At 37.2% G+C, this 13,270-nt stretch overlaps 1 protein-coding gene across 4 annotated transcripts in view; it reads right to left on the reverse strand.

Moving 5' to 3' along the window:
• The window catches only part of trappc11 (trafficking protein particle complex subunit 11), a 973,608-nt gene extending 970,982 nt beyond the window's left edge, over positions 1 to 2,626 (reverse strand). For all 4 annotated transcript variants that reach the window (XM_051928428.1, XM_051928426.1, XM_051928427.1 and 1 more), the window contains exons 1-2: positions 2,502 to 2,626; positions 1,913 to 2,120 (exon numbers count right to left, since the gene is read on the reverse strand). In XM_051928428.1, the coding sequence (XP_051784388.1) occupies positions 1,913 to 2,116 (204 nt within the window). In that variant the 5' untranslated portion in view covers positions 2,117 to 2,120; positions 2,502 to 2,626. The remainder of the gene's footprint in view (positions 1 to 1,912; positions 2,121 to 2,501) is intronic.
• Between the last annotated feature and the right edge of the window lie 10,644 nt (positions 2,627 to 13,270).

Consider the following 13,270-nt stretch of genomic DNA (forward strand, 5'->3'; position numbering starts at 1 on the left):
AGAGAAATTATTACTTGGAGAAATAACGAAAAGGCGAATAGAGATTGAATATATGGAGAGAGGTGATATGTCAGAAGTATGTAAATATTGTAAGGCTTTGAAGGTTAAGTCAAGAGAATTTCAAAAACGGAATTTACCGTACCTTACATGCATTTATTGGTTACTTTGCAAAAAAAATTATTAACTGCTGATGATGTGGATCATGTACTCCCTGTGTCTGCGTGGGTTTCCTCCGGGCGCTCCGGTTTCCTCCCACAGTCCAAAGACATGCAGGTTAGGTGGATTGGCGATTCTAAATTGGCCCTAGTGTGTGCCTGGTGTGTGGGTGTGTTTGTGTGTGTCCTGCGGTGGGTTGGCACACTGCCCGGAATTGGTTCCTGCCTTGTGCCCTGTGTTGGCTGGGATTGGCTCCAGCAGACCCCTGTGACCCTGTGTTCGGATTCAGCGGGTTGGAAAATGGATGGATGGATGGATGGATGATGATGTGGATCGTTTTGTCTGTGCTGAAATTCCAAACAGAGAAACCTATCCTGAATTATGGTACAAAGTCATTAAACACGTCTCACTGACCTCATTAAAAAGATTCAGCAAATTGGGACTCGAAAGATTCCAAATATTGTTTTTACAGAAATTCAGAAATAAAAGTGAAACTAATGAAATAGCAACAATTCAAAGAAAAAAAATCTTAAAAGTGTGTATCCGTAAAAACAAAAACGGGGGTTGGTGAGTGAAGTGAGCAGGGGGCAAAGCCCCCTAGTCATTAACAAAATCAACAAGAATAATATCAGCATAACACCTCATATAATATAAGCATGAATCTGTTACTTAAAGCAAAATGCTTTTTTGTAACCAAGGAATTAGACTGATAAACATATATTATGTCTTAAGCTGACATCACACTACATGACTTCTAGTCATAGGGGATGTCCAGCCTGCCAACTGTAGTTGCTAATCTTAGTCACTTGAGGATTACAGATTGTACATCAAGAATCACAGTGGATGAGAAAATGAACTGAACTAACCCCATGACGACTTTCTAGCACAATTTTACATTTCCAAAGTATCATAAGCTTTTCCTTTTTTGTGACAGCCAATAATGTGCTACCTGATTAAACCAGTGATGTACAAATGCCTTCCAGGTACAGCGAGTTCAGCCACAATCTTGACACTTTCATTAATTTTTTTTTTTTTCCCAGTCTGGCATGGTACATAAAAAACGAGGTATCAGGCAGATGAGCCTCTTTTCTATTTGCCAGCTCTTATGTATGCCTGCCTGGCCGACTTAAGACAAATTTAAAATATACTGTATTTCACTTTGTTAGACAAGTTGTTGACAGGCTGGACTGATTCGCTATGTAAGTGAAATCTATAACTGAGAATCACTGGAAAAACCGTGTAACGTGACAGGACCTTTATTAGTAAAATGTTGGCAAAAAATATAGTTTAACTTTCTTAGAAGCAGTATTGTTGAGAAGTGCTTATTGTAAAACCACACAGTACAGTGTTAATGTTTGAATGTATGAAGGATGTAGCACAAGAAAAAAAATCAAAGTATAATGAACAATCCCAGAACGTTTAATCTTTTTTGACACATTTAAAAAAAAATCAAGTTTTTCATTTCATATGAATAATAATTTAAATAGTTGCCAAATAAACAAAATCTTAAATAAAAGACAAAAACATTACAGTGTACCAAATACTAAAACATAAATTAACAGGGTACAGCACATTCATTGAATGGCTTCTAAATATTTTAAAACAGCTATTGAGCTAAGCAGCAAATTTCTTATTTGATTTTCTTGTAAATATAAAAATGTGATAAGATACTGCTATTAGAATCCAGCAGCCCTGTATCATAAGAAATTGATCTGGGAAATCAATGGATTTTGAATGTAACCACAGGAAACACTACCTTTGTTCTGCATTTTGGATACTCGTGGTCTCCAGGAAGGACTTTAAAGGAAATTGGGACTCTGTCCGCTCTTCTGTTTGCACAAAAAGCATCCCAAATGGCTCTGTGAACGGCGTTGTACACCACATCAAGACCAGTCAAAGCAACAAATGCCATTGGTCGGCAACAGAGCTCTGGAGGGAGATCCCACTGACCAGGACTCATCTTCCTAATTGTAACCAAAAAAAATGTTAGTGGTAATGTCTAAAATTTCTACCTAAATAATTAATCTTCAGAAACTCAGTACTGCAGGACAGAGTCGACAACAACGCAAAATCAAGCACTTCTTATAATACGCACATTTTTCTTCCAAACAGGTAATAAAAAAGTCTAATGCATCAATAGGCGTTAACACTCAGCCACGTTTACATTCTCAAGAAGCTTTTATGTGCATCCAAGACATTCATAAACATTTAACAAATTAGTGAGTTCAGTAAACCTAAATCCTATCCTGTAATCGCCATAAAAATTACTTTCGCATTTGTTACATTTACTTAACAGATATAAACAAAACAACTGTGTACATGTATGAAATTTGGAAAACACCTACTCTGTTTCTAATAAATCAACAAATCCCTCGTTTCAATGTACCACTAGCACAGCACATAAGAGCAGCAAACACACGGAAGAAGGGATCGGGTCAGATTAGTGTGACATCGCTGAAAGCCAATCATCTTGCACATTACAGCATGGTCGATGTTCAACTGACCAATAATTTTTCTCAAGCTGGGAAGGGCTGCTGTGTTTTGCGACGTGCTCTCGAAATCATATGGTACCAGCTGTGTTCTGTGAGTGAGGGTTGTGTTTTATGGTGTTTAATTAATTCAAGAATTATTTTAAATCCGGTTGACAAACTTGTCTATGTATGCGTTCCCTGCGATAGAGTGGCGTCCCATAAAGTGTTGGTTCGCATTTTGTGCTGCTAAGACTAGCGCTGAATTTTCGCGACAAATCGGAAACAATCTTTTTTTGCCGTAAGCAGATTTAGAAATGGTTGTTTGTAATGTTTGTTGTTTATTGCTTTTCTACTGCTTTAATACAGTGTAGTCGTTGTTAGGCAAATTACCTGAGTCTGTTCATTGCTGTTACAACCAAATTCGTAATAAAGTAGGACTATCCCTGCTTTGAACTGTAGTCCTTAATTATAATAATTAATATTATTAATATAATAATTATATTTTGGTGTTTATTTAACGGTTGAACGTTGCTGTTTACGTCGATCTAACCATCTTCAAAGTTAATTAGAATAATATACGTTATCCTAAAAGTACAGGATATGTGCACAGCGGCACCTTGAGTGCGGTAATATAGATGATAATATTTATTTTGATTCTTAATTGTACTGACTTGTAAAAGCCAGTATCACAAACCGAGCATCCACTGTGACACTAAGTGCACACATCCTTCCCATAGTCAGCTCGGTTACAGCAAAGGGCAGAACTATTAGAATTTGGTTGCAACCAAAAAAAAAAAAAATACTCCCACCTGACAATATTATCGCGTTTCAGCACTTATGTCACATAAAGTCTACAGACTTAATTTATCATTTAGTAGGCCTACTCGATTTACAGTATGTGTGAGGCCCACTTCTGTTGATTTTATAATCGAAGGATCAGCCTTTAGAAGATCTTCCTCTTTCTCTTTTTCAGTGTTGTGCAATAGTGCGTGCTTTGGCTACCTCTTTAATTACATAATCCTTCCCGGGTTTCAGAATCAAAAGTCACTCTCAATATGGAAGACATTGCAAAATCACTCGCATACCATTTTTTCATATTCCACTGAAATCATGGATGCTAACCTCCATCTTTATATGTCATACAATGCCAAAGAAGGAGCTGAGCTGTTAGGTAGCCTAGGCCAGATTCATTTTAACTTGCCTTTATTTCTGCTGTGCAACCCAAAGGTTTATTTTCTGTGAAATTTATGTAGGCTGAAGTTCTATTTTTCTACTTCATTGCCTGCTGACATTTGTATAATATATATTTATAAACTACTTACATTGTTAATATTTTGAGTTTTAAGAACCCAATTTATCAATGAAATGTTCCTCAGATACAGTATGTTTACAATATGTAATAAAACTATAGTATGGAATCGGTATATGTTTTGGTGTACCCATTTGCTGTTATTTTATTAAATCTTAATTTGTGTTTTTAATTGTATTTCTAAGTGTCCAAGGCATTTTGAGCTTGGATTTAGCACATAACATAATATTCTCAAATTTGCTGTTGCCTGGTGTTAAGACCTATGGGTAATATCTACAAATAAATAATTTTTTATAGCATCCTTCCCAGTGATTTTGAAACATACTTTATAAAATACAGAATACAAAAATACAATGCAAAATAACTTGGATAGTGAAATAATTAAAAATGAAGTTAAATTGTAAAGATACACCCAGTTGCCACTTTATTAGGTATACTCGCCCAGTACCACAAATAGCCTTCTCCGACGAACATCCAAATATGTTGCTGCAATTTATTACATATAGTGTGATCAAAAGGTTAATTTTCAAACAACACTCAACAGAGCTGATATTTATCCCCATTTGTTTCTGTGCTTGTGTCACAAGGCCCTTCCTTCACCCCCTAATCTGACATTGGTTATCATTCCATTATGGGGGCCAACACAACCCATCCTATCAGCTATGCTATTTATGGTCACATCACCGTGGGGAACCACTTCTTCATAGCCTCCCTAGAGGGTTGTGAATAACCTGTAAAAAGAAATAATGGCTCACTGATCTAAATGACTCTAAATGTGATGTAATTTTTCGTGCCAGACATGGTACAACTACCATCTTGGAAACAGCTTCTTTCCTGGGATTTTCATACACTAGTCTCTACAGTATACAGAGAATAGTGTGCAAGAAACATAAGATTAGCAGCACATGTTAATGTGAAGTCTGTGGAGAAAGTCCAGACTTGTTAAAGCTAATTGACAGGCTACATATCTTTAAATAATAGCTCTTTACATCACAAAATATTATCACCATGTTTTGAAATCTAATTTCTGGTTCAGTTTGTTGGGTAAGAATTTGATGCGAACAACATCACATATTCTGCTAAAAATACAGGTATGTGGCTGTAATATAAAATATTTTTAAATGTGTACATCCTGCAGGACAATGCATCATGTCATAAAATATATTATATCATTGTCTGATACATAAGTAAATTAATAAAAAAATAAAATATACACACACTTTGGTCTGAACACACACTAGTTTGACTATAAATCAAGAAAATTAAAGAAAACTTCTGACTTGGCTGTCACAGTGAGGCATTATGCAGGCATAGTGCTGTTGGTATAAAGGAGCCCCAGTAGCATTTTCTTGAAACACTGCTGAATGATTCGTTGGCTGAAAGTACACAGTGTTAGTGTATCACAGAGAGGATGTGCAGTATTGTTGATAATGGCATTCACCTTTCATTTAACTTTCTTCTTTGCTATTACCTCTAGGGGGCTCCAGAGTGTATCCTGTAACTGAACTTGCCCTTTTAATTAACGTTATCAGCTTTATGCTAAATATGCTTTTGTATATTTATAAAGTTGAAGTCAGAAGTTTACATACACTTAGGGTAAATTCTTTAAAGCTCACTGTTATAATAACAAGCTATAAATCTGACATATTATTTAAGATATCTAATATAAATAAAATTTATTATTATTATTATTATTATTACTTTGTGCAGGGCAAAAGTATTTTTTCCAACAGTGCTCACAGACAGATTATTTAACTTTTTATTGACTATATCACAATTCCAGCAGGTCAAAAGTTTACATACACTTTGTTAACTGTGCCTTTAAACAGCTTGGAAAATTTCAGAAAATGATGTCATGCCGTTAGGCAATTAGACAATTAGTATGTAAGGCCTATCCTCAAACTCACTATTTCCTTGACATAATGGGAAAACCAAAATAAATCAGATAAGTTTGTAGATAAAAACTGTGCATCCCCACATGCTCACAGACAGATTATTTAACTTTTTATTGACTATATCACAATTCCAGTAGGTCAAAAGATTACATATACTTTGTTAACTGTGCTTTTAAACAGCTCGGAATATTTCAGAAAATGATGTCAAGCCATTAGGCAATTAGACAATTAGTATGTAAGGCCTATCCTCAAACTCACTATTTTCTTGACATAATGGGAAAACCAAAATAAATCAGCCAAGACTAGATAAAAACTGTGGACCCCCACAACACAAGTTCATACTTGGGAACAATTTCCAAATGCATGAAGTTTCCACGTTCATCTGTACAAACAATAATACACAAGTATAAACACCATTGGGCCACACAGGTGTAGTATCACTCAAGTCACCATAAAAAAGCCAGGCTGCAGTTTACAGTGGTACATGGAAACTAAGATCTTACTTTCTAGAGAAATATCTCTCTCTGGTCTGGGGAGGTGGGCGGTGCTTTGATACAGGAGAGACTGCTGCACTTCAAAATATAGAAGGTATTATGAGGAAGGAAAATTATGTAGATATACTGCAAAATCTCAAGATAAAGTTGAAGCTCAGTCACAAATCGGTCTTCCAAATAGACAGTGACCCCAAGCATGCTTCTAAAATTGTCTAAGGACAACAAGGTCGAATAATTGGACTGGCCATCACAAAAAACTGACATCAATTCTACTAAAACTTTGTGGGCAGAACTGAAAAAGCTTGTGTGAGCATGGAGACCTACAAACATGTCCCAGTTACTCTCATGTCCCAGTTACTCTCTGTCTGGAGGAATGGGCCAGAATTCCAACAACTTATAAGAAACTTGTGGAAGGCTACCCAAAACATTTGGTGCAAGTTAAACAATTTAAAGGCAATGCTACCAAATATTAACAAAGTGTATGTAAACTTGTGGCCCACTTGAATTGTGATATAGTTAATAAAAAAGTGAAATAACCTGTCTTTGAATATTGTTGGAAAAAATTATTTTGCCCTGCACAAAGTAGATGTCTTAAACAATATACCAAATTTATAGTTTGTTAGCATAAAAACTGTGGAGGGGTTATAAAGTGAATTCTGAATTCAACTGTACACTCTAAAGGATTTATCTAAGAAAGGATTGTTAGCACACCTATGATTACAATGCAAGGTTCATGGGATGCTAGGAAGACGTCTTTGTTAACTAAATTTCTTATATATTGTTGGAGTCTGAAGAATCTTTAATTATAAGAGTACTAAAGTGGACCGGAAATTAGGATTTTTTTCCCTTACAGGAGTAGCACATTGACTTACTGGATTCTCCAGGCTAAATCTGAGGTGGTTTGAATTTCTCAAAAGGTTATTAGTTAATCATACTGTTTCTTGGTTTGATATGAAATTTTTACAGGTAACTCAGTTGTGTTTTTTATCTATGAAATGTTTTTGTAGGTGAACATTTTTTCATTACTTGAGCGAGTTTAAACATTGTATGGATAACAATAATCTAGTTTATGTTAGGATATTTGTGAATGGAAGTTTTGTTGTTAAAATGTTCTGTCAACTGTAGATTAATATGGCTCAGGCTTTAGTTTAGCTAGATTTCAAAATATGTTGCTTTAAACTTTGTTTTACCCATTGCAATGTATTTGACTAAGTGGGTGTGAGAAATCTTTCATTTAAAGCTCCATTTAATTGACACAAGGTTGGCATGTTGGTGGAGTGGTTAGCAGTTAGGTTACACATTTTGGGCACAGTCATTTTCTGCGTGGAATTTGTATGTTCTTGTGTTTCTGTGAATTGTTCCCAGACTACTCCAGCTTTACACCTTCACATTGACAAAGATTTGTCTGTGTGTTAGGATAGTTGGCAACTCCAAATTGTCCCTATTTTGTCTCTAGTGTCTACAGTGGACATCTGTAATTGGTTACTTCCTTGTCTCCAGTGCTGCCAGAATAGCAGCTATGACTCTGCACTGATTTAAGTGGGATTGAGAATATATACAAAGGTAATAATTTACTATCAAGGAATAATTGTTATTGCTTTAAAAATTTTACAAAACTAACAGATTTGTTACAGTATCAGATACAGAAAAATCATGTATGCCTTTATTTCAATAGAGTTTATTAATTGTAAGCTTTACATTGTACCAGTTGTAGTTTTTTCTTGTCCACATGTTAACGAATACAAATATAGTAATATGTATCAAACCAAAGGAAGTACAGTCATATTACTCCAGATCTTTGGTTTCTCTACTAGGTTTTAGAAAATTACAATTAAAGTTACAATTGATTTGAAAGTGCTCCATCCAAAATATAAATTTGTGAATTATGTTGTTTTCCCTTTTATTCCTAAGTTTAAATCCTTAAAATTAACTTCAGGATACAATTCTGATGTGAAAAATTATGTTGTAGAGACTGCAGTCACTGGGCCACTTCTACGGAGTAACTTGCTATAAATCTTAAAAATGACTCCAAATTTACTTAGGTTATACTGGTGCGCAGCAGGAATGCTGCATTTGTATCTTTCAGTATCAATACTTACTACTTCTTTACATGGAGGAATATTTTGGATAAAATAATATAAATAAATTGATCTATACTAATTAATAAAAGGCAAAGCCCTCACTGACTGACTGACTGACTCATCACTAATTGTCCAACTTCCTGTGTAGGTGGAAGGCTAAAATTTGGCAGGCTGATTCCTTACAGCTTACTTACAAAAGTTAGGCAGGTTTCATTTCGAAATTCAACGCGTAATGGTCATAACTGGAACCTCTTTTTTGACAATATACTGTAATGGACGGCAGCTCGATGGCCGTGGGAGGCGGAGTTGAGTGTCACGTCATCACGCCTCCCACGTAATCACGTGAAAAGACTGTGAACGCAGTAGGGAGAAATGAAGGAAGAGCCGCAAACAGCCAAGAACAAAAAATTCATTAAACAATTGAGAAGGGAGCAAAACAATAAGAAGCGAGTGAGTGAAGCATACAAGCATGTTCATAAGGGAAACAAAGCACGGTGTAAAACGTAAGTTTAAATTAAGTTTATTGAAACGCTCCCGTTGCGGATTGCAATAACATTTGCGTGATAAAAGAACGCAGTAGGGAGAAATGAAGGAAGAGCCGCAAACAGCGAAGAACAAAAAATTCATTAAACAATTGAGAAAGGAGCGAAACAATAAGAAGCGAGCGAGTGAAGCATACAAGCATGTTCATAAGGGAAACAAAGCACGGTGTAAAACGTAAGTTTAAATTAAGTTTATAGAAACGCTCCCGTTGCGGATTGCAATAACATTCGCGAGATAAAAGAACGCAGTAGGGAGAAATGAAGGAAGAGCCGCAAACAGCGAAGAACAAAAAATTCATTAAACAATTGAGAAAGGAGCGAAACAATAAGAAGCGAGCGAGTGAAGCATACAAGCATGTTCATAAGGGAAACAAAGCACGGTGTAAAACGTACAGTGGTGTGAAAAACTATTTGCCCCCTTCCTGATTTCTTATTCTTTTGCATGTTTGTCACACAAAATGTTTCTGATCATCAAACACATTTAACCATTAGCCAAATATAACACAAGTAAACACAAAATGCAGTTTGTAAATGGTGGTTTTTATTATTTAGGGAGAAAAAAAAATCCAAACCTACATGGCCCTGTGTGAAAAAGTAATTGCCCCCTGAACCTAATAACTGGTTGGGCCACCCTTAGCAGCAACAACTGCAATCAAGCGTTTGCGATAACTTGCAATGAGTCTTTTACAGCGCTCTGGAGGAACTTTGGCCCACTCATCTTTGCAAAATTGCTGTAATTCAGCTTTATTTGAGGGTTTTCTAGCATGAACCGCCTTTTTAAGGTCATGCCATAGCATCTCAGTTGGATTCAGGTCAGGACTTTGACTAGGCCACTCCAAAGTCTTCATTTTGTTTTTCTTCAGCCATTCAGAGGTGGATTTGCTGGTGTGTTTTGGGTCATTGTCCTGTTGCAGCACCCAAGATCGCTTCAGTTTGAGTTGACGAACAGGTGGCCGGACATTCTCCTTCAGGATTTTTTGGTAGACAGTAGAATTCATGGTTCCATCTATCACAGCAAGCCTTCCAGGTCCTGAAGCAGCAAAACAACCCCAGACCATCACACTACCACCACCATACAGTATTTTACTGTTGGTATGATGTTCTTTTTCTGAAATGCTGTGTTCCTTTTACGCCAGATGTAACGGGACATTTGCCTTCCAAAAAGTTCAACTTTTGTCTCATCAGTCCACAAGGTATTTTCCCAAAAGTCTTCGCAATCATTGAGATGTTTCTTAGCAAAATTGAGATGAGCCCTAATGTTCTTTTTGCTTAACAGTGGTTTGCGTCTTGGAAATCTGCCATGCAGGCCGTTTTTGCCCAGTCTCTTTCTTATGGTGGAGTCATGAACACTGACCTTAATTGAGGCAAGTGAGGCCTGCAGTTCTTTAGACGTTGTCCTGGGGTCTTTTGTGACCTCTCGGATGAGTCGTCTCTGCGCTCTTGGGGTAATTTTGGTCGGATGGCCACTCCTGGGAAGGTTCACCACTGTTCCATGTTTTTGCCATTTGTGGATAATGGCTCTCACTGTGGTTTGCTGGAGTCCCAAAGCTTTAGAAATGGCTTTATAACCTTTACCAGACTGATAGATCTCAATTACTTCTGTTCTCATTTGTTCCTGAATTTCTTTGGATCTTGGCATGATGTCTAGCTTTTGAGGTGCTTTTGGTCTACTTCTCTGTGTCAGGCAGCTCCTATTTAAGTGATTTCTTGATTGAAACAGGTGTGGCAGTAATCAGGCCTGGGGGTGGCTACGGAAATTGAACTCAGGTGTGATACACCACAGTTAGGTTATTTTTTAACAAGGGGGCAATTACTTTTTCACACAGGGCCATGTAGGTTTGGATTTTTTTTCTCCCTAAATAATAAAAACCATCATTTAAAAACTGCATTTTGTGTTTACTTGTGTTATATTTGACTAATGGTTAAATGTGTTTGATGATCAGAAACATTTTGTGTGACAAACATGCAAAAGAATAAGAAATCAGGAAGGGGGCAAATAGTTTTTCACACCACTGTAAGTTTAAATTAAGTTTATTGAAACGCTCCCGTTGCGGATTGCAATAACATTCGCGAGATAAAAGAACGCAGTAGGGAGAAATGAAGGAAGAGCCGCAAATAGCGAAGAACAAAAAATTCATTAAACAATTGAGAAAGGAGCGAAACAATAAGAAGCGAGCGAGTGAAGCATACAAGCATGTTCATAAGGGAAACAAAGCACGGTGTAAAACGTAAGTTTAAATTAAGTTTATAGAAACGCTCCCGCTGCGGATTGCAATAACATATTCACGAGATAAAAGTTTAATGAGAAGACATGAGGTATAAACGAACCACACGCCGTAGTGCAACGTTAGGGGCAACAGTTTCAACCATTCTATGATCTGCTTCTCGCAACTGAAAGACGGCACATGGCGGATGTTAGCCGACTTGCTGACCGCAACGTTAGGGGCTTCAACTCTGGCGCTGACGATAGAGATTCGATTCCCGAGAGGGGATGCAGTGAGTGTGTATGCCTGATGAGCCCAGAATTAGGGAGAAACACGTGTTGCATACTCTTTGCATTATTTGAAAGTAAACTATTAAAACCATTCTATGATCAGCTTCTGGGAACAGAAAGAGAGCACGTGGCGGATGTAAGGCGACTTCCTGACCAACCACAAGCGTAACCTGGCAGGTAACCACCCATACAGTCAGATTGTGATTCAGAAAACGAATGCCATGAATGTAATTACCACGATCTACATACTGTCAAATAAACGAAACACACGCCGTAGCGTGACAGCTGTGAAAAGCGAGGTTCACAAAAAATCAGATCCTTAAATTGTTATTGGTATATTTTCGATCCGTTTAAAAAGGTTTTCTTTTCTTCTTAAAAAATTAAAAGCAGTACTTCGCCGCAACGAAGCGCGAGAATTTGGCTATATATATCTGCTTCTCGCAATTAAAAGAGGGCACGTGGCGGATTTTAGACGACTTCATGACCAAACATAAGTGTTACCTGCCAGGTAGGGTTACCACTTTTAATACAAAAAAATAAGGGACGCATACTGCAGCGGGTGCCACATCCCAGTGCCAACACTTTGCAGACTCTACTTAAAAGACTCGCCCTCCTCACTGGATAGTTAAAAAGACCAATCAAACTAACGATGACATCAAGTATTACCCAATCAAAAGTAGGAAAGGAGGCATCTTAATAAAATGCGTGTGGGATGATTTGCATGAGACGCTGCTTTAAAAAAAATGATAAAAAAAATACGGGACAAATCCCGTCCCGTATTGATTCAAAACGGGACGCGTAATTTCATTCTCAAATACGGGATGATTCCGTATTTTAAAGGACGGGTGGCAACCCTACAGTGCCAGGTAACCACCCATACAATCAGATTGTGATTCAGACTAGGAATGCAATGAATGTAATTACCCCGATCTACATACAAGGCGAAAGTCTTGCAACATTCAAAGATGATGGTTTGGGATAAGTACACCATAGAACATAAAAGAGCTTATGAAGCCTTGAACCGAAAAAAGCAAGATCTCAGAGATAGTAAAAAAAAAAAATAGGAGGTAATGTCGTTTTACTCGCTGTAGATTTTAGTCAAACATTACCAGTTATTCCACGAGGGAGACCAGCAGATGAACTCAACGCGTGTTTAAAATCCATGCTTCTCCCACGCTCGGTTATATATCGCGTGTTCTCGGGTAGGTACACCAAAAAATGTATACATTTAAGCATGTAATGGGCAAACAAAAAATGAGGTATACCCGAAGGCACTGCATATGACAGCAACACTCATAACAATGACAACACAATTACATTGACAATCATGTTACGTTATTTTTAAAATGTTTCCTTTACTTTTTCATAACCTCTTTAACACACTACTTCTCCGCTGCGAAGCGCGGGTATTTTGCTAGTATGAAAATAAATGAATGGAGTCAATATATAAACTGCTCAAAAAATTAAAGGAACACTTTGAAAACACATAAGATCTCAATGGGAAAAAAAAACATGCTGGATATCTATACTGATATGGACTGGGTAATGTGTTAGGAACGAAAGGATGCCACATCGTTTGATGGAAATGAAAATTATCAATCTACAGAGGGCTGAATTCAAAGACACCACAAAAATCAAAAAATTATTCGGCAGGCTAGTCCATTTTGCCGAAATGTCATTGCAGCAACTCCAAATCGTACTCAGTAGTTTGTATGGCCCACACGTGCTTGTATGCATGCCTGACAACATCGGGGCATGCTTCTAATGAGACGATGGATGGTGTCCAGGGGGATACCCTCCCACATCTGGACCAGGGCATCACTGAGCT

Source organism: Erpetoichthys calabaricus, chromosome 5 (genome assembly GCF_900747795.2).
Source record: "Erpetoichthys calabaricus chromosome 5, fErpCal1.3, whole genome shotgun sequence".
Classification (NCBI taxonomy): Eukaryota; Metazoa; Chordata; class Cladistia; order Polypteriformes; family Polypteridae; genus Erpetoichthys; species Erpetoichthys calabaricus.